This window comes from Trachemys scripta, chromosome 4, assembly GCF_013100865.1.
Source record: "Trachemys scripta elegans isolate TJP31775 chromosome 4, CAS_Tse_1.0, whole genome shotgun sequence".
Lineage (NCBI taxonomy): Eukaryota > Metazoa > Chordata > Testudines > Emydidae > Trachemys > Trachemys scripta.
Genome location: NC_048301.1, coordinates 42,592,362 through 42,613,517, shown reverse-complemented (window position 1 = coordinate 42,613,517; position 21,156 = coordinate 42,592,362). Strand labels below are relative to the sequence as shown.

At 46.7% G+C, this 21,156-nt stretch overlaps 1 protein-coding gene across 5 annotated transcripts in view; it reads right to left on the bottom strand.

Annotated features, from left to right (window-relative positions):
* Positions 1-4,460: 4,460 nt before the first annotated feature.
* Positions 4,461-21,156, bottom strand: part of AREL1 (apoptosis resistant E3 ubiquitin protein ligase 1) — a 27,041-nt gene continuing 10,345 nt past the window's right edge. For all 5 annotated transcript variants that reach the window (XM_034768523.1, XM_034768521.1, XM_034768524.1 and 2 more), the window contains 15 exons: positions 20,371-20,540; positions 20,107-20,287; positions 19,027-19,274; positions 16,531-16,608; positions 15,866-16,007; positions 15,296-15,417; positions 13,225-13,300; positions 12,283-12,392; positions 11,444-11,623; positions 11,152-11,277; positions 10,797-10,926; positions 10,658-10,716; positions 9,597-9,686; positions 8,019-8,194; positions 4,461-7,706 (listed from right to left, as the gene is read on the bottom strand). In XM_034768523.1, coding sequence (XP_034624414.1) covers positions 7,604-7,706; positions 8,019-8,194; positions 9,597-9,686; positions 10,658-10,716; positions 10,797-10,926; positions 11,152-11,277; positions 11,444-11,623; positions 12,283-12,392; positions 13,225-13,300; positions 15,296-15,417; positions 15,866-16,007; positions 16,531-16,608; positions 19,027-19,274; positions 20,107-20,287; positions 20,371-20,540 — 1,991 coding nt within the window. In that variant the 3' untranslated portion in view covers positions 4,461-7,603. The remainder of the gene's footprint in view (positions 7,707-8,018; positions 8,195-9,596; positions 9,687-10,657; positions 10,717-10,796; positions 10,927-11,151; positions 11,278-11,443; positions 11,624-12,282; positions 12,393-13,224; positions 13,301-15,295; positions 15,418-15,865; positions 16,008-16,530; positions 16,609-19,026; positions 19,275-20,106; positions 20,288-20,370; positions 20,541-21,156) is intronic.

The following is a 21,156-nucleotide window of genomic DNA, read 5'->3' as shown; positions in this document are numbered from 1 at the left end:
AGCTCCCCCTACAGTGACCTCCCCCCCTCAGCTGTGGGGGGATGGTGGGAGGATACTGAGCTTCCTGCAGCTGTGGGAGGTTTCTGGGGGTGGGTTTGAGACAGCCCCAGCCACTCCTTGCAGGGGAAGAGGAAGTCCCGTCCTCTCCTGCCTCCAGCCCAGCCAGGACTAGCAGCTGATCTCGGCTCAGGGTAGGAGCCACTGGCTGGGGTGTCCCCAGCCCTGTGGTGATTTCTCTCTCCACCAGCTGCCTGAAACAATGTACCTGCGCAGCTAGGGAGTGGTACATGACTGCTCTTGCAGCTTCCCTTTGCTTCCCTGTCAGAAAGTCCTTTTTCTGTGGAGAACCAATTAAGTCTGCGCACACGCAGTGGAGCAAAATTCCCCCAGGAGTAGCATTTCCTCAAAGTGACTGTAGGAGTTTCTATAGCTCTTCTGTGTATTTTTCCATCATTGTGACAAATAGCATGACCCACTGCCGCAGCATCACAATTCAGTCAGGGGAGCACAGGGTGACCCCACTGGCAGCTATTTGGTCCACAAGATCTTTAAGACCAGTCAAAATAAATAAATAAATAAATCAGTTTTGAGGTCTCGAAAAATAAAAAATGTTAGTATGACAGAACCTGAAATTCAGTGAACTGCTGCACCATTATTTGAAGAGTTGTCTCCAGAGTGGGGAGGGAGAGAGAAGTCAGGTGGTGGCCACCAAAAATACAGCCAGAGATTCTCCTTCAAAGAACTGCCTTCATCTCGCCCTGGCCTCCATTCACATCTGAGAAAACTCTCCTGAGCAACATTAGGCCAATTTTAGCTTCTCAATCTCTCATTGAGTTCAAGGACTCAGATTTCTTTGTTCAGATTGTTTGACACCTTACAAAAGAAGCAAAAGGCTGCCAAAGCTTTCTCCCTTGAGTTTGGATCTGGTGTGCTGCACCCCAAGACTCAGGCAATGGCATACTCTATAGCAAAGTTCCTAGAGGGTCCAGCACCTGGAAAATTCCAAGACCAGTTTCAGTGACATTTTTTAAATGGAGATTTGTAATCAGTTAGGTCTAAAATGAGTAACACAATCAGTATGGTGACCCCTCCCGCTTACAATAAGATTGTAAACTCTTCAGAGCAGAGATAATGGCTTCCCATGTAACTGCACAGCACATTAGGGCCCAGAACCTATGGAGGAGGGGAAGGGGATACATTAAAAAAATTAAAAGTTCCTAATCGAAAACTCAGATTCTGGCACAGAATTCTGCAGCAAAGGGTGGATTCCATGGCAAATTGAGCAGAATCTACCAGACTCTGCTTTCTAGTCTAGGGGGTTTCCTTCTACAGACCCCATAATCACATACTCAGGAAACGTAAGAGCAGAGGCTCTCCCCTTTCTTTCTGGCACAATGTCACAGAGAAGTGAGATGGAAGTAAAGCAGAGAAGATACAAACAGCATCATTTGGAGGTGGGACTGCTGCCTGCCAGATTGATTGAAACTTGTCTTAATATATTATAAAAATTAGAAAATAATAGAATTGTAGGACTGGAAGGGACCTCGAGAAGTCATCTAGTCCAGTCCCCTGCACTCATGGCGGGACTAAGTATTATCTAAGCCAGGGATCGGCAACCTTTGGCACGTGGCTCACCAGGGTAAGCACTCTGGCGGGCCGGGCCAATTTGTTTACCTGCCGCATCCGCAGGTTCGGCCGATCGCGGCTCCCACTGGCCACAGTTCACCGTCCCAGGCCAATGGGGGTGGCGGGAAGCGGCGGCCAGCGCATCCCTCGGCTCGCGCCGCTTCCAGCAGCCCCCATTGGCGTGGGACGGCGAACCGTGGCCAGTAGGAGCCGCGATCGGCCGAACCTGCGGATGCGGCAGGTAAACAAACCGGCCCGCCAGGGTGCTTACCCTGGCGAGCTGCGTGCCAAAGGTTGCGGATCCCTGATCTAGACCATCCCTGACCGGCACAGCTGCCAACTTTCACGTGGTAAATAAGCACCCAGACTTTCACAATAAGCTAAAAATCAAGCTAATCCCATTTTAAAACAAGGCCAAAACAAGCCAATCCTGAAGAACCCCAACACTCTATGTGACTAGATCACCCCAGCGTGCAGTCTGGGACTGTGGTGGGCCTGCTGTGCACCCCTCTTTCCCCCCCTTGCCCTTGCTTGACCGCCCCCCCCAGAAGCCGATTTATAAAAAAAAAAAAAAAAAAAAGCTACAAGCCAAAAACTAGCCAACCAGCAACTCAAGCCAATTAAGCCAAAAAGAAGCCCAATTTCTGCATTTTTTCCGCAGGTTTGGCATGTCTGCTCACAGGTGTTTGTCTAACCTGCTTTTAAAAATCTTCAATGGAGATTCCACAACCTCCCTGGGTAATTTATTCCAGTGCTTAACCACCCTAACAGTTAGGAAATTTTTCCTAATGTCCAACCTAAACCGCCCTTGCTGCAATTTAAGCCCATTGCTTCTTGTCCTATCCTCAGAAATTAAGGAGAATAATTTTTCGACCTCCTCCTTGTAACAACCTTTTATGTAGTGAGAATCCCCCAAAACAGCACCTCCCTTAGTACTGCTGAAAAAAACTCCTGATGCCTCGTGAGTGCTTTGTGTTTGTAGCGCTGCACACAAAACTTAGAAGGGGAGAGAATGCTGCAGACAATGCAGTTCCCAAGCAGCACATTCACCCTTTAGTATACCAGGCCAAGGGGCTGTGTGTGTGGACAGTCAGGGAGCCTGCAGTATTTCCCTTTGTGCAGCTGCCTGTGTTCTTTGTGCCTCAGGCTAGTGCATGCAGAACTTGTGAGATGCATGCATAGCTAGAACTTCTCCTGGCCCCGTCCCAGGTCAAGGCAAACTCACAGATGCTGGGATGAACTGAGATTGCAGACCTGGCTATAGGTCACTGGCACCATTCCGTCTCCATGACATCAGAAGGAATTGGTGAACAAGACAATGGAGATGGCCAGATGACATCACCCCACCTGCTGCAAAGAGGGGCAGAAACTTTAGAACCTACTTCATGCTAAACTAATTCAGACTGCTGCTCCCTTTCCTTCATGTCCAGCCAAACAGGTAGTTTTTCAAAAAGCTCTTGCCTCCACCTTGATCCTTTCCCATATTCACACTAGTTATGGTGCATGTGGCTTGCTGATGTGCTTGTCTGGAACAGGAATAAGTCACAGTTGGAAATAATTTTGATCATTCCACAGGGGGTATCTGAGCTTTTTACCCACCACCTTTGAGAGCCCTGATCGAAAACCATGAGCCCAGATTCATCCACTTTAAGTGGATACTATGACTCTCAGTCTCTCTAGGTTCTTCATGGCACCCATCACTGTAGTAACTGAGCTCAGACTTCTCTTCACCAGACAAAATGAGAGCTTGCTCCTGTTGAAGGCTGCCAGATGGAACTCTGTAGTGCAATACTACAGCTGGGACTCTGGGATCCACACCTTCTGCTCACACTCTATCCAGCAGCCAGCACTCACAGCTTAAAAGGCAAATATTGGCCAAAGTCAGAGAAGGGAATGCCAATTTCATTACACATTAGGATACCTGCCAGCACATAGTGGGACATATACAAACCATAAGAACTATACCTACAAGAGAAGGGGGAAGAACTCAACCAAAGCCTTTGGGCTAATTCCAAAATACACTTTGACAGCATTACATCCAGCAATACTGATGTCAGAAGCTAACAAGGCAGTTGCCACAGAATCCATTCCCTCCATAATCTTTTCATTTTTAAAGTTATGTTTCTAGATCTTATAGTTGACAAGAAAAATCTTCCAAACACGAACATAATGACAAATATAGTGCTGTTAATCTTAGCCTGCAGACAGCCTGAAAACAACTCTTAGATTCATGGTAAAGGAATGTTGACCCTGAGGCCTAATAGTAAACATTTTGTCTACTGTTAACTATTTAGTTGATCATTTAGAAGAAACCTCCAGATGCCAAGTGTATAGCCCACATTCCAAAACTACCACAACTTCCCAGGTGCCATAAACTCCAACTGTCCACCCTTCCAACCAAAACCTCCAGCTTCTCCCCTGACAACTTCTACAATGCAGCTAAGCAAATTCAATGTAAATACCAGCAGCACAGAATATAATGAAAGGCATTTATATAAAAATTAACTCAGAAACTGACCCTATTATTCATTTGTATAGTAAGTTTACTAAAAATCTCATTTCTGGATTTACCAGAAGTTGCTGCAGAATTTCCAGCCTGCTGCCCTGAAGCACCACAGAAGCCAGCTAGTCTTGCTGCAGAATTTAGTTCAATTTTCAGGTCCTTGATTTAGTCAGTCCTACCAGAAACCAGTGGGATGGGTGAGAAGCCCTGCCCAATCCTGGGAACAGACTTGGTGAGAAACTAGAAGATCTGAAGAGGACTCTTTACCATTAAAGCTAACCAGTTTAGGTCACATCTGTGCTCTCAGGAACAACTCCAAACCAAGACGACCGCATTTTTAAAATATTTTATTTATTATACAAACTATTTACAAAATCCATGGGCTTCCAGAACCTGCTGAACTCCACTTGGAACTTGCCAGCTAGAACTGGGGCCTGGCCTCTCTCTCTTAGTCCCTGGTTTCTAAAACATGCAACATGACTCTCAGATACAGGCAGAGGCCAGGCCCTGTGAGGTCCACGGCAGCTCCAGAGTGAGGAATCTGTCTGAGATAGTACCATGCACCAAAAACTTTCTACTGAAGCGCCTCAATTAGGTGGGAATATTTAAGGGACCAACTAAAATAAGGAGCCTCTGCAGCAGAAAAAAATACAGTACAGGTGACCACAGTGCATTCCGTACCTTGCCCCCAGACTGGTGTTATTGTAAGGGCAGCATATAAGGTGGGTGTGTTGGGAGGAGGAAGGAAGAGATTTAAGGACAAAGATGCTCTACCACTGAAGTGGTGGAGCCCTAGGGGAAATGGGACCAGCTAACAGCTTATGGAAACAATAAAGAAAGGTTATCAAATAAGAACTAACAGCATCCACCACAGTTCTGACTGCACTTGTGTTGAAAGAAAATCCTTGGCATCTGTATAACTGCAGAGAGGCGAGGGGCGCTGGCTGTACCGCAGTGAGGATTAGGGAGCTGTTTCAAGCAGATGAAGCTACTCGGTGTTCAGCCACTCAGTTCCTCAATGTGGAAACAGTCCAGCTCTAGAGAAGGAGGGAGAGGATTCCTGAGGAAGATGTCATCGGCAGAATCAGCCTATAACCACAAGGTTCGAAAGGCCCTTGCCAGGCCAAAGAACAAGACATAAGACTGCAATGAGGGAACAGCACCACGCTGCACCTCCCCAACCAACAGGAGTTGGGCGGAGCAACACTGCCACCTTCTTTTGGTCCCTAGGGACAGCAGTGAATGGGTGAACATACAAGAGCCCCAACTGCACTGACCATAGAAGCCATCCCGAGTGCAAATAAGTTGGAACCCCAGAGGGGGTCAGAACCTTACAAAAAGGGAGCCTGTTTTAAAAAAGGGACAAAGTAGCCACTGCTAAAGTGATCAGTCAGGGAGGAGCTGCACCAGCTATTTAGCAGGCTGTCTCCCAGCACTTCAGTGCCCAAGAGGGAATTAATCCACAAGACTGAGAAATCCCGATGAGCCATGACAATGCTTGGTGTTCCAGCTGGTTTGGGCATCACAATGGCTTATATTTCTGTAGAGATGTGATGCAAACTCTCCCTAAGAACGATTAAGACACTGCTTTGATAAAAAAGACATTTTTCTATAATGTTTCCCAAGATTCCTAATTTATTTAGTAAGTTGTATTGGAAAAGTGAAGAGCCATCTTAAAAGCCATACCTCACAAGTCCTGCCCAGTTCAGGGCAGCTACAGCTACAGCAGAATGAAGGGACTGAGGGTGATGGCACCATTTTTTATTTTATCTATTTTTCTAAAATTAGCTCTTAGGAGAGATGCTAGATTGAAATCCCAACCCAGGATCCTGAATCTTCCTCGTTCCAGTGACTGCATTCAGCACAGGTTCTTCTCACACACCAACCACTCACCAATGTGCGTCCACTCTTGATCTGAAGAGATGCACTTTAGGGGCAAATTGGGAGTGCAATGATCTGTTCAGATTTTGGCCTCACTGTTGAAACTGGAAAGTTTGCCAGCTTGGATCCTTGACTCCTCACCCCTTTACTTCGCTGGGATGGGAGGAGCTGAGCAGACAGTCAGAGGTAACAGAACCTGGTAGTTATAAATTTGCTGCTCATACTGTCTCCCAAACTGTAATCTGGACAATGGTTAGTGCAACATGCCACCTCGTGGGCTACTCAGTGTCTGTTTGGGAGATGATCCAGTTTAGTACCCTGTGTACTGGAAAGCCTGCAACACTAGAAGAAACAGCAAGGAACAGTTTTCAGGAAGAGAACAGCAGAGGATTGGGAAGAGAGAAGGCCAGCTGCTCTCCAAGCACCAACACCCCTTTGGGAAACACTCTCCTCCTCTTCCAGCATACTTCAGGCAGTACCTCCTGCTGCCATGTGATAGAGGTAGAAGCCAAGACCCTGTGGAATGTCAGGGGCTGAGGTACTGGGTTCTGTCCAATACCATCACCCCAACTGTAATTCTGTACAAACAGAAGCCCAATGCACACTGTAGTAGCTGCCTGCTGGCCAGCTGGCCTATCACTTACTACATACATGCCATGAAGGTGAATGTTGGAGAAGCATTTGTGCTCAGCGTTGAGGGCTCACACACTCATACCCATCCCCTCTCCTGAGGAAGGGAAAGGAAGGCAAGGGGTGTGGGACAGCTTCCTGTGCAACTTTAGGACCACTATCAGAAACATTCACTGGAGGAGAATCTCCTCTTCCAGCTTAGTAGCAGAGGCCTGTACCAGCCACTGTCAGTACAGAAGGATGCTCCTTCTGCCAGCCCTTGGCGGAAGTAGTACAGTGTCACTGCCAGGGCCGGTCCTTGTGCTCTAACAAGAGTGTGTTCCTTTGGGTTGCTCTCTCTAGCAGATGCTGCTCTCCCTCCTCTCCAGCAAGGGCAAGAAACAGCAGCTTCCAGTGCAAGTGAAAGGAAGAGAACTGGAAGCCCTAATGGGTCAGGTACTGAATGGGAAAACAAGCCTGTGCCCTTCAGAGACATGCAATACAGGGGGAGTTACATAAGCTATAGGGGAGCATCAGCAGAAGGACTTGGGCCAAAGCATGGAAAGGTGTTACGGCTTCCCACATGCCAGATCTCCAACAGAGCTTCAAGCTGGTCCTTGCCCAAAACAGCTACAGTACTGGCTGCTACATAGACCTCCTCCTGTGCCACACCAACTCCTGCTCACAGGCTCTCTCTCCTCCCAGAGGGACAGATGCACCGAGTCCTGGGAAATCCCAGTGCCATACTACCCTGACAAAAGTACCACAGTTCTTTTGCCGTACCACTCTGAACTGAGATGGGAGTGAGAGGATGGCATGAGGCATGCTCTTGGTGATGTACTCTTGACACGGAAAGACCACATGACATTCCTCTTTGCACAGAGTCTGTGCTCTATCTCCATTGCTCTGTGAAGGGAAGAATGAGCAGTGGACTGGAGCTACGCCTTGCCCTGAAGAGCCAGGAAGCTGGGATGGGGAAGGGAATCACAGCATGCCAAAGCCCTCACATCCTTCGCTGATGGCCAGCTGCAGCATCTTGTGCACTTCTTCATAGGAGTCATAAGTAGGGAGGCACAGCTGGTTAAAACTGAAAAAAAAAAAATTAATTAATACGCACCACTCGTGCAGTGGGGGAATGTCCACCACAGACACCTCCAGCTGCTCACTGCCCTCGGGTGGGATGACATGGTGTCCACCACATGCTGTCACCCATTATATACAGGTTGCCAACCACATGCTTACTACCAGCAGCTCACAGTTCAGAGGGGCCCACACACCTGGCATGCAGTGTTGGCAGCTCACCACAAGGCATGCCACTAGATGAAGTACTCACCACCCAGAAGCACATAGTCTAATCCCACATGCATGCTGCAGGGAGTTCAATGGCCAAGGCACTCACCAGGTGTGGGCTGTCGGCAAAGTACTATGGGTTGGAGCTGCGATGATCTGGAAAGATGGACAGAGTGCAGCAAACCCTCCCGGAGGCAGCTGAGAGGAACCAGTTGTGAACTGCAACAGCCGGGCCAGTTCCTCCTGCGTGAAACTGGAAACCACGGTCCAAAACCACCTCATGACCTGAGAGGGACCAGTAATGGCAGAGCCAGGTCAGGGAAGCAGGGTCACACAAGTACAATGGCAGGTTATCAGAAAAAGAAGAGCAGGCAAAATGTCTTGCAAGAAAGTAGCTCTACCAACTGCCACAGCCACCCCTATTATGAGGGCAAACCAGAAAAGGAACAATTGCATAGTCAATTCTCACCAGCCACCTTTACCCCTTGTTGCCACCACCCACCTCTATTACACTAGGAATGTCTCATCCATCTCCCACAGCACAGGTGCTCCTCTCTATTGGAAACAGGGCTTTGGAGCAGAGCCTGGAGCTGGAGCGCGGAGCAGCTCCAGAGCAGTGGAGCTGCAGGTTTTTGCCTGGAGCGGAGCCGGAGCACAGCTCCAAAGCCCTGATTGGAAATGCTGAATGGGAAAGCTAATTAAGGTTTAAGATAAAAATCCGTATCTGCTTCCTGCATTAGGCTAATATTTTCCTCTCCCACATCCTCTGGTGCCTTGGCAGGTTGGAAGGGGGAACAGTTCTAGCGTCTGTCACTCATGTAATTTGTTTCCCTCTATACGTCTATACTTACCTCCGGGTTCGGCGGTAAGCAACCGATCTTCTGGGATCGATTTATCGCGTCTTGTCTAGACGCGATAAATCGATCCCGGAAGTGCTTGCTGTCGACACCAGTACCCCTGCTCCGCGAGAGGAGTAGGCGGAGTTGACGGGGGAGCCTGCCTGCCATGTGTGGACCCGCGGTAAGTACCTTGTAGTTCGAACTAAGATACTTCGACTTCAGCTACGTTATTCACATAGCTGAAGTTGCGTATCTTAATTCGAACTGGGGGGTTAGTGTGGACCAGCCCTTGGACACTTTGGCAGTTCCAATCACTTCTCTAGACTGTCTCATGTGCCCCCCTCATCAGGGTGGGATATGCTCCTGGAATAAGTCCAGGGTCACTTGCTCAGGAATCTCTACTGGCTGCCAACCTTCTATCTCACAATGACATGGACTGAAAAATCCTCAAATCATCCCTGATAAATAGGCATATCATCCTGAACATCTTCACTGATGAGATTCCCAACACTTGCCTTGGCCCAATGCTGAAATGCTCTTACTGTTGCCTTTTCTTTTCTCAGTACAAATACTGAACTTTCCCCTGCTGCAGCTGCAGTCCAGTCATCCCTATTCTGCCCTCAGTGGCTTCTGTCCTCTTTGTAATCTCCCTTTCCAAATGCAAAGTCTGCTCTCCTGTGTCTATATCACCAGGCCCAGGTCTTGCTTTTCTACTCTGCTCTTCTCCAAGTTCTTTCCAGTTTTTTTTTCTGGAAGCTTCTCCTGCTTTCAGCAGGTAGTCTCCATATGAAGCCCAAGTGACACAGAAGACAGTCAACCTATTTCAGTGGAGGAAGCTTCCCACTTGCCTTTTCTCGGAAGTGCCAGGATCCTCCCACCAGCACAGCATGAGCCTTAAAATCACAGACACTGATGTCTCCAGTACCACACATCAGCAGCTGAAAGGAAAAAGACCTGCAGTTACAAAAGCAGTAGCACAAAGTACCCATGAAGCCAGCCATTATTCCGGTTACAATAGTCAGCTTTGTGCCCTTAAGAGGCATGCAGGATGCTCAGAGTCCTGGGCTCAGGACATAAGCAAATCTAATAAGACCTCATGATCTCAATCAAGAGATAGGATGGTATCTCATGAAGTACCAACTTCTCCCGTTGGATGTAAGATAGGCTAAGGGAAGGGAAAAAAACAGCTGCAAAACCAGGAAATAGGGGAAACACTGAGAGGAGGGGACTAAGAGTCCTATGCACCCCATTGCTATTCTAAAATCTTGTCACCTAGTGAGAGCGCCCCCTTGTAGTACCCTAAATTGACTAGGGTAACAGCTTCCCACAAAACAAGATCTCATGTTTGGATTCCCAAATGACCACTGTACAAAGCGAAGTATTAGACAGATTATGCAGAGCGGTGAGTCTCAGAGCTGGAACTTGGATGTGTGCACCAAGGAATCTAGGCGTAGATGTTAAACGGAGAGCAGAGAAATTGATCAGTGCCTCTTTGTCTTGCCCTGGGCTCAATATTATGGTAGAAGGGTGGCCTAAAGGAACTGGCCCTGTCCTCTAAAGATCATCTCACCTGCCCTAAGCGGCATTCAGTCTGGCTAGCCTTCCTACTACCCCAGGGGACATTAAGAGCATCTGAACCCATGACTCAAATACCCATTGATTAGGACTATAAACAATAATGATACATTATTATCCCTGAAGCCAGCACATACGTGAGAGAAGGAGGATTCCCCCAAACGACACTCAGTGCCTTCTCCCTCAGATACACATGCTCACAATGGAGGGGAGGGGGAAAGGTTTTGGGAAGACACACTTTGCAAGTGTTGAGTCTTTCCATCCCCAGCCAGCTCTACTTTCATCTGAAAAGGAGGGTGAGTGGGCAGGCAGGATCAGGATCAGCAGGACCTACCTCAAGCTCATTCTCATCAAAAATAGCTAGGAGGTTTTCAGGAACCAGCTCATTGAGACCTGAAAGATGAGAAGAGAGTAAGTGGCAGTGCCTCCAGAACAGGGAGTTAGAGCCAAGCAGGGAGCACACAGTACCTCACCTTTCAGGAAGTGATCCACCTCTTCTCTAACCTGATTGGCCAGTCTGTATTGGGCAAGCAGATTCAGGTAGAAGATTTTATTTTCATTGGTTACTAGGACCTGAGCCCCTCCAGTTACCAGCTCAACCACCTGAAACAAGAAGCCACACGAGGATGTCAGCGTAAGAATGTGTGAAGATGAGCAGTATCATCCCTTTAGCATGAACCCCTGCCTGAAGAAACTCTCCCTACTCCTACTTTACTGATACTCTGCTTCTGTGGCCACTGCTGCAGGGACATCCCACACAATTCCCAACCTCTCCCACTACAGATGAAAGGAGTGGAGACTGTCCCACCCTCACCCATCACCTCTCACCTTCTCCAGCTGCCCCAATTTGTTGTATTTCTCCTCAGCGAAGACGAGCTCCATCTCACTCACATCATTGTTCAATATGAAACAAACCTTGGATTTATAGAATTCTGGGTCATCTGTTTCAAAATACTGAGGAAGAAAGGTAGATGAGGTACAGGGGGTGGAGATGGAGAAAGAGAGAGGGGGGAGGGATTTAACATACATGGTTGAGCAGGAATTCTGGGTCTGCTGGGAGCAAGATCACGTTCAGTTTCACTTCAGCCTGGTCTCAGCACAGAGGGCAGTGTGGCCTTACCTTGTAATGCATTCGCAGTCCTATGATCTGAGCCAGAAAGGATCTGGTGAAACGAGCTCGCACCAGCTGCTTGTAAGCTCCTCCCAGAGATGACTCATAGAGACACTTCCCTACCAGGCGGCCTGCAAACTCATACACCTTCAGCCGTAAATGTGGGGGCCGGCCAGGGTTGGGATGCACCTGCAAACGAGAGGGATCAGAATTACTACAGTACCAGCCACGGTTAACACAAGTGATAGCAATGACCCCATCTGGCATTCACATTGCACACTGCATCCAGGAAGATGCCCTCACAGCCTTTAAACTGCACCCTAAATCTGAACACAGATTCATAGCTTTTAAGGCCAGAAGGGACCATTACGATCACATTTCTAGACTGACCTCCTTCATTTGGCCCAGTGCTTAAGGTAAAGCACTTGTGGGTCTCAGGAGTGACCCTCGGAGAGCACAGCAGCAGAGATTAAAAACCAGCAGGGACACAACATGAGCCACATGCATGCCACATCCATGACAAGAGGAAGGGATTCTAATAGGCAGACAGACTGCATCCTGTGACCAATAAGGCCTTCTTAGGTAGTGCCAACCCCGGTTCCTGGAAGACTAGAGCTCCCTGTTAGTGGTGTAACTTGCTGGCTTATGAGCCAATGCTCTTAACTCTGCAACACGTTGGGACATCCAAGCAAGAATTTGGAGAGAATTTAGGAGGATTTTGGGGCAGGCATGCCAGCAGCCGGGGAAAGCAGGCAGGCAAGGAGGCTGTTTTGATATGTTTGCTGTTTAGCTGACGGTATGCTTACATGTCAAGTTCTGTCCACCGAAGTAGGAAGGTAAGGACTCACCAGTGCCTGGTTGTTGTCACTGAAGCGGGTAAAGAGTTGATTGGTGGTGTCAAATAAAGCCTTACAGATCAGCTCAAACCACTCTCTGCGGGGCCCTCCCCAGTCCAGAGCTACAAGATAAAACAAGTCCAAAACCGGTCAGCTCTGGGCCACATCCAACTCTCTTCCATTTCTTCTTCCCACCCAGAGCTGCCAGGAAAACAAAATAATCTCTCTGGCTAGAGCATCATTATCTCTAAGTCACTGTGATGGGCAGAGCATTGCCTCTGGGAATGGGATCACAGGAAAAGAAGTACAGAGATGGCTGTTCACTTAATTTTCCTATAACTGCTCATATCAGACTCCTGTTGCTGAATGATTTTCCATTCACTCAGACCTGTGGTTTCACATCCATGAAGTGAGCATGAAATGCAGGAGATTAATTTTCACACATTTAAATACACAAATGACTAGTGAAACCTCTTGATCCACCACGTTCACATCCCTTTCTCCACACAGGTGGCCAATATCAAACCAGCCACTATTTACAAGTGACACAATGGGAAGCCCAGCTACAAACTCTAAGGGATGATCTTGTAATGAAGGCACTGAACAGGGACTCAAGAATAATGTGTTCTGTTACCAACTCTGCCACACACTCAAATGTGTGGCCTTGGGTAAGTCACTTAGTCTCTGTGCCTCATATCTCCATCTGTAAAATGTGGATTAGAATACTTCCCTACCTCACAGAGGGTTGGGAGGCTAAATTCATTAATGTTTGTTCAGAACTACAGGGATGGAGGCCACAGAAGGATCTAGACCACAGAGGCTATAAAAGGATCTAGACACAGATGGATATGTTGCAAGGCAGCCAGAATTCCACACCAATAAGTGACTCCCGGTATGCTCCTGGCACATTCTCCTCAAGCCCATAAAAGTTTCTGCTGGTGCAAGTTCACTTACCTTCCTCATCCTGGAAAATCACTTCAAAGTTTTTGCTCCAATCGGAAATGGAAAAATTCCGTGTTGCTTTCAGAGACTGAGAGAATGAAAGGAAAAGCATTAGCAGCTGCGGCCACTGCCCAGGGCTCAGCATCCATGCATGGAGGACTTAAATAAAGCAGAATGGGAGGGGCCCAGTCTAGTAATCTGAATACAGGGTGGGGAGCCAGGAACTAATCTTGGGGGGGTCACTTTCCCTTCAGCCTCAACCATAGGTGTGTTCTCCATTACAGAATTTAAGAGAAAAGTTCCCCACATCTGACAGCTCCTGGTCTCAAGACCAAGACAAAGTTTGCTCAATAGCAACAGCCTAAGCACTGCCCATTCACAGCACTTCCCCCAAAACTGCCCCCTCCCCTCTCTACCCAGAGGCAGCAACTCAATAGAGTTTATTAAAGTGTCTGTAGCTAGGAGCAACATTTGTAAAGAAGTCTCAGTTCTCTCTGGCCCATCTGTCCAGTTTAGAAAATAGCCCCTCAGAGAGCATGTAGAAGAAAGAAGCCCAAGGAAAAGTCGCTGGTTTACATTTACCTGTTACAGCATGATTTACTTTAACAAAATCTTTCTAGTGACTGGAAATATGTAGGCCCATATTCCTGATCCCAATTAAAGCAAAACCTGTACCCTAGAGAGCCCTGAATGCAACCGTGTGAGCACAGACTTAGTTGATCATTAAATAAATTGGAGCATCATGCTAGCCCCTGATTAGTGCTTATCTCTCTGGTTGCATTTGCCATGTGTGTTGTCCTCATACATCAAATGTTTACATTTCTCACCCCCACATTGAATTTCTTTGATCTTATCTGCCTGCAATGCTACAGCTAATGGCTCTGCAGCAATTTCCAAGATAACAGTATACAGAGGGAGTCTCTGAAAATGCTTGTAGGATTTAAAAATGGTTTGGATAATGAACCAATACCCGAAGCCTCAGTGCATATGATGTACAGCCTGTCCTATCTGCAGAAAATATTCCCAAATCTAAATTTACCAACCATATCCAATTCATCTGACGAAGTGGGTATTCACCCATGAAAGCTTATGCTCCAATATGTCTGTTAGTCTATAAGGTGCCACAGGACTCTTTGTCGCTTTCAACCATATCAAAGAGACTCTCAACTAGTCCTCCCTCTCCCACACCTGGTCTTTTCCATTTCTGTCACAATTCTGTCCCAAAACACACATGGCATAACAAGTCATGGCAACTGATTGCATCTAATTTAGAAGGTCATTTAAGGACTACAACAGATCAATCTGAGTCAAGTCTCACTGCTAATGCTCTGCAGAACACTTTGCAAACAGAGTGAGTCAGTGCTCTGGAGCTGTTATTGCCACAGTTCCACATTCTTCGGCTTGGTCTACCCTAACTGACATGACAGTAATTCTCAGAATATCTAGGGTGGGTTCCCATTTTTCAAGGAATAGTAAGCATCTGATATAGGACAACTGTCAGGATTTTCTTATATTTTTCTAAAGAACTGTGCAAGGGAATAACAGTGCCAGGCCAGGGCCTCCTCCCGGCTCAGAGCATCACTGGCTCTTACAGTTTAAGGGGGAGGTACACAGCTTTCCACAAGCAGGAACAGTTACCAAACCCGAACAAAGCACACTGGACGAAGGCAGTGCTTGTCACAATACAGCTTGTCTTGACAGTAGTCAGGGCTCTTTCTACCACACACAAATCAACTGCCCCTTTAGCCTAGACATTGCTACTGCCATACCAGGAGAGATCAACTGCCCCTAAGTCCTAGCAACTATCAGTGACTGATGCCAGAGGCTTAAGAAGAAGGTGCAAGGCTTTCAACATATATCTAATTATGTAATACTATCAAATGAGAAAAAAAATTTTGCTTCCCTTCCCAAAGCTGGTGATCCGTTTATGCCCTGGAGCTAGAAGCTCAAATGTTGTGATTGTTCCCCCAGTTGGTGTCAACTTGGATTTCACTAGATAGTAACTGGCGCAGGGATGGGTCCTGGGCACAAATGGGAACAGCCTATTGTCCACCCAGATGCGAACTGTCACGAGCTCACTCACAGATTCCAGCAGGCCGTGGCGGCTGACCTTCAGTGTAACCTTCGAGTGAGGTCTCTTCATATGCACTTGACGCAGCTCCCGTTGGAAGAAGTTCACTTTGTCCTGAAAGGTCTCTGAGCCTCCTGAAACAGTGATCTTATGATTGCATCTGAGCTGCCAACACCTCATGTGTCAGGATGGGGTCCCCATCCCTATTTGCATAGGACTGCTCTATAGTCAGAGTGATCTGCCATGGAAGGCAGGGACAGCAGAACTCCCAGGGAACAGTATGTGGTTTAGTCTCAGACATTCAGCCACTCATAGAAATGCCTTCAGAGGAATGACAGAAAAGCCTGCTGAGCATGAGAAGCCAGAGACAATGAAATCCATTCACTGGAAGTGTTATCGGAAGCAGAAGGGGAGACAGAGGACTACTCTACAATGCCTAGAAGAGTTATATAACTCTAAGTAGAGTGGACTAAATGACCTCAAGTGCTAACTCCCTGCCTGCCACCCAGTGATGCATGCAACCTGGGGATGCAGCAACCTGAATCCCCCAATCATAGTATCTATCCCACCAGCCTCTTTTACCTATGTTTTTATGCAGAGAACGAATGAAAGTGGCTGCCAAGATGTTCCTCTCCTTGCAGCTGAGCTCCACAGGGGGCTGGATCCCATCATCTACCACCAGTGTCAGCAGCTTGTGCACAGGATCAGGCCCATGGTAAGAAAACTAGCAGCAAAGAGACGCAGGACGGGGTCAAACCACTGTGCAGCAGAGGGCACAGCGTATGTGGTACACATACTAAGAGCACTTTCTGCACACACATCTTCCCATCTGCACACCCACACAGAACCAATTAACAGGCACACTGCCTCTAGCATCTGGATTCCAGCTGGAATTTTGCTTTTAAAAGCCCACTTCAAACAGTATGGGCTTCATGTGGACCAAAACTAGATGCCTTCTTCCTCCTCCAGTAAAGCAATTAGGAGAAGTGTGGTAGAGGATTGAGAATGATCTCTAGGATCCTGATGTTAGGGTGAGGAGAAGAGACATGGCTGGCCCTGTTTGCACACATTTCCAGTACTCTGGTAGGAAAGATGTTTTGAGAGTTCCTGGATTTCATGTATCTAGCTGCTGTTCAGTGGAAATAACCCCACTAACCCAACAGCAGATCTAACAGGCAGATCATTATTCAGCAACAAGGGGTGATAGGGTGGGAACGGCAACAATAACTGGATGGAGACACACCCACCTTGGTGCCAGGACACACTCTGAAGGTGAAGAGGCGCCAAGGAATGATCTTCAAGTAGAATTCCTTCACTGAGAATTGCTGGGGAGCCATAGGGGAGAGAAATCATTAGCAGCCACATTTCTACTAAAGCTCTTTTCTGAAGTATTCTAGACTCAAGACACAGGATTAACAAACCCACAGGGAAAGTCTCCTTCCGAAACCTCTCCTGTGACAATATGCATGCCCTTCAAACCTCCGCTATGCAGTGACATGGGAGAGAAGAATGATTGTAAGCAACTTGGCAAAAGGACTTAATTGTTACACTTGCCTGAAGTGCCCAGGACACACGGATGTGACATAAATATAGCAGTAAACCAGGGCATGCATTAACAGGCCAATGGCACACACCTTAGCTTTTAAAAAGATAGTTGCTATACGGGAATTTAGGGTGGAAGCCAGGATTCAAATAGCAAGGGATGCTACAGGACAGTACTGCAATGCATTGACAGAGCTGGGAAGTCTTGAGGAAAGTTATCCTGGACTGGCCAAATTATTGCAGTTACTCCTTCAATTTCACGAACATCAAGTTCAAACAAATAAAAATAATCTTGCAATTGTTTAATCTGGGGCTGACCAGGCCAGTTTGCTCTCTTCACCATGCAGAGCATTTCTGGCAGAAGATCTCAGCTGCGGAACTCCCTCTCACTGGAGCGCAGGCTAAGCCCCAATTTTAGCTCCTTTAGGGCACAATACAAGACTCCCTTCTGCACAGGCCTCCTTCAGCAAGGATGGCTGGGGAATGGTCAGCAGCAATTTTCCTGGAGTTGAGCAAGTCAGAACAGCCCTATGTAAGGAACTGCTGGGCTGGACAGCATGGGTCTGTTGGACAGGAATGATGCTCTACATTTATGTATATGGTGCCCAAACACTACAGTTATGGGTGCATAAGAAATGCATAGATTAGACAGGTGCCCAAGGGGTCTCTCTTCCAACCCAAGCAGTAGCTACAACAGAAGGCATTCAGAACGATCTCCAATATCAGGAAATTTAACAGTGAAGCTTGATGAAAGTCCAAAATTATCTCCCTGAATCAGAGTAAGAAGACTACTGGGTCATTCCCCCTCCCCCCCAGACATCATTCCCAGTTCTACATTTTCTAATACTGCATCCAATCTAGGTTTAAATATACCAAGCAATGTAGCGTCCCCTCTTCTGTTTGGTGACTGTTTCACAGCCTCATCTCTCTCTCTCTCTCTCTCTGTCAGGAAGATTTTTCCTAGGTTAGGGTTTTACATGGGTACCTATTACTGTATTACTTGAACCTCTCTTAAGTTAATGGATTTGCAAAGTGAGGTCTCTAATGGAATTTTCTGCTCTTCTGGCTTCCCTAGGCACTTTCCTTAGGAAAGGGGTTTTGGTGGGGAGTGGAGGCTCAATGGTTGCTGTAAATATTGATCTGGTTACAATGGCAAAATCTACATTGTCCCTTTCTTAATTTCCTGCCATTTCTCCTAGTTATACCCCAAGGTATCACACTAAATAACCATTCTCTGTTCTAGGTTTTTAAATTTTAATCCCTTCACTTTAGTTGTTATTAAACAGATTGTACTTTTCTAATCTTTTTTCTAAGTCAGTCTTCCTAGCCCCCTGATCAGTTTTATTGTTTTTAATCTGATTTTCCTCCTCGTGATCATGATCTATAAGTACTTGACACTGAAGACACTTGATCTCACCAGACCCATATGGGAGCTAATTCAAAGCCCACTGACGTCAAAGAAAAGACTCCCATTGACTTCAATGGGTTTTGGATCAGACAGAGAGAGACTGTTACATGCCCCTTCTCTGTGATATGATGCTTCTACATATGCAATGCTAAAACTGCAGCAGTCTTTTTAACTGACACTGAATTGTAAACTCTAAATTTTCTGCCCACTCCCTCTCTTAGTCTCCCTCAGCTGTTCCTGCTTTCCAGGTTTCTCGCTCCCATTGATTAGCTAGGTTGGGGATCATTTTCCCCAGATGTTGCAGCTGCATTTTCCAAAGCTGAACCTTATTATATTTCCCCACCATGTTCCTAACCTTTCTAGGTCCCTTTGTATCTCTCTGCCCTCACTAGACTAGTGTTTGCAGCTCCTCCCAATTTGGTATCAGCTATGAATGTCATTAACATGTAGCTTATACTCCTGTTTCCCATCTTTAATGAAAAGATTGCCTGCCTTGGCGAGCACACCTAACAGGTCTCCATCTGTTCTGTGGCAGACATCTTCACTCTATCAGGCTCCCACTACATTTGTTCCCTGGCTTTACATTTAACATCTTGGAATCCTTTAGGGGAGGGAGGAAAAAACCAGAGGAAAGGAAACTGAAATAAGTTTAAACAAACACTTAGTTTAGACAAACTTTACCAGCCAAGTCTGACGTGTCTAGAAGCAGAGCCCAAAGTGATTGGCAAGGCAATCTCTGAAATGCCAGAACATTTGAATCAAAACTAAAGAGCAGCAACCATGTGGGCTTTACCTTGGGTGACACGTAGCAATACACTTTTTTAGGTTTCTTCACTTTCTCAGGAGTCTGGCTGTCAGATGGAGAGTCTTCATCCTCATCCTCAGTTGCAGTAGAAGGACGGCGCTGGGAGGAGGTCAGATGCGTGGGCGGGAGGTGCCACTGTGTGTTGGCATAGCTAGTAGAGTTGTAAAGATAGGCCTCAAAGTAGATACTGACCCCTGATGTGGACACATTGCGCTCTACAATGTTCATTTCATTTTCTAAAGGACACAGATGGAACACATGTAAAGCTTGATACAGCCAAGAAACAAAGTTCAGCATCTCACATGAAGCTCAGAGTCCACAGAACAGCACTAAGCAAAAAGTCTAACCCGCTAAGAGGGAACCTGGTAAAGTGAGTCAATAATGAAAGAGGCTCAAGAATGGGATATGAAGCTTTTCATCTCCAGGGCATCAGTATGTTGGGCCTGTCCATAGGCCTGGGAGACAGGCTGGCTTGGAGGAGGGGAGAAAGAGAGAGAGAGAAGGAATACAGAACCTTTCACTTCTAGGGCACCAGTTCTAACCTGACTCCTGCCTGTAGTGACCAAAAGCCATAAGCATATGACAGTGATTCAGTAGCTTGTGTGAAATAAATTGGTAGCTTCACTCCTTGTGGGACAGAGAACCACATCACAAAACAATTAGGAATACCACCTATCTTTTATATAGTACTCTTCATCTGTAGATCTCAAAGCACCCCCAAAATTGGCCCCCTACTGTTAACCTGTGAGATGCAAAGGAATGAGTAGGCCACGGTCAGCTGCTCAATCTCTAAAAAATTCCCCTCTGAGGCAGGGAAGGAGGCAGCTCCTGGTTTATACCTGTTGTGGGGATAGGGAATGTCTGCCTCTAGTATTTTCTCCATCTAGCTTTCTTTGCCAGCACCAAATTCACCTATTTTAAATTAATGGACATTACCAGTGCAACTGAGTATGGCTGGCATGGAAGGAAGCCACATTTAAATAAAAAAACAGCTCTACTTGACTAGAACATATGGCATCCAGTAGGAGGTGCAATTGGTCTGGGATCACCTAGCATCTTTTAACTCACCACTTAGGACAATAATGTCAAAATCGCCATTGCTAATAGGCTGGGTTTGGTAGGAGATGCAAGCATGGAAACAGCCTCTACGGTGCAGGGTGAGTCGCAAGAACACTTGGCAAGTCTGCCGATTGGACACCACTGACTTCTCAAACAAAACGCCAGAGATCTCTTCCTCTTGGGGACCCAGCTAGACAGAGAGAGAGAACATCAGTGGAGAGGACAACACTCTCTAGCTCAGTACGAGAGAGAGAGGGATGGAGTCCAACTCACCTCGTGGATGGAAAGGCTGTAGTTGTGCTCATCTATCAGGGATACAGAATTGCTGGTGGGATTATCATACTCATCTCTGGGAACAATCTGCAAGGTGTGCTGCTGCCTGCACGTCAGCACCAGAGTGGAGAAGTGACAGACAATTTTGGTCTTGGAGGGAACCACCATCCCTGAAACAAAGAGAGAATTTAGAATCAGAGACAGCCCTGAGTACAGCAGCAGAGAGCTAACAAGATAGGAGCACAATGCCCTGTAAAGAATGGATGAATTCTTAATATATTCCCCACCTCTGCAGCTAGAGAACCAAGCCACTAAGCACTGAAATGCATGGAATGGGGAGGAAAGAGCTTGCCAGGGGATAGAGGCCCAATACGCTGAACAGGGTTAACTCTCAAATCTGTTAGTCTTTAAGGTGCCACCAGACTCCTTGTTGTTTTTATTTAAAAGAGTGTCCTCCACTCCAATCATGCTAGCACTTTAGCCCTCAACTCTGGAACTCATTCCCACAGCTGGTCCAATAAAGTACAAATCAGTTGATCTGTAAGACTCAGCTAGTAATGCAAGCTTTAGCCAGAAGGGTATTGAGTAAGTTTTGGGCATCCTCTTTTTTTGGAGGCAATAAAGGGGGCAACATAACTGGTATCGTGTCTATTTGTAAAATTATTTAACGGATGTATTTTTTATTGTACGTGCACAGAGGGTACAAAATATGCTGATTGGAATCAAACAGAAAAAAATTAATTATAAGGAAAAAGGAAGCTTTTTCAAGTAATGTATAATTAATAT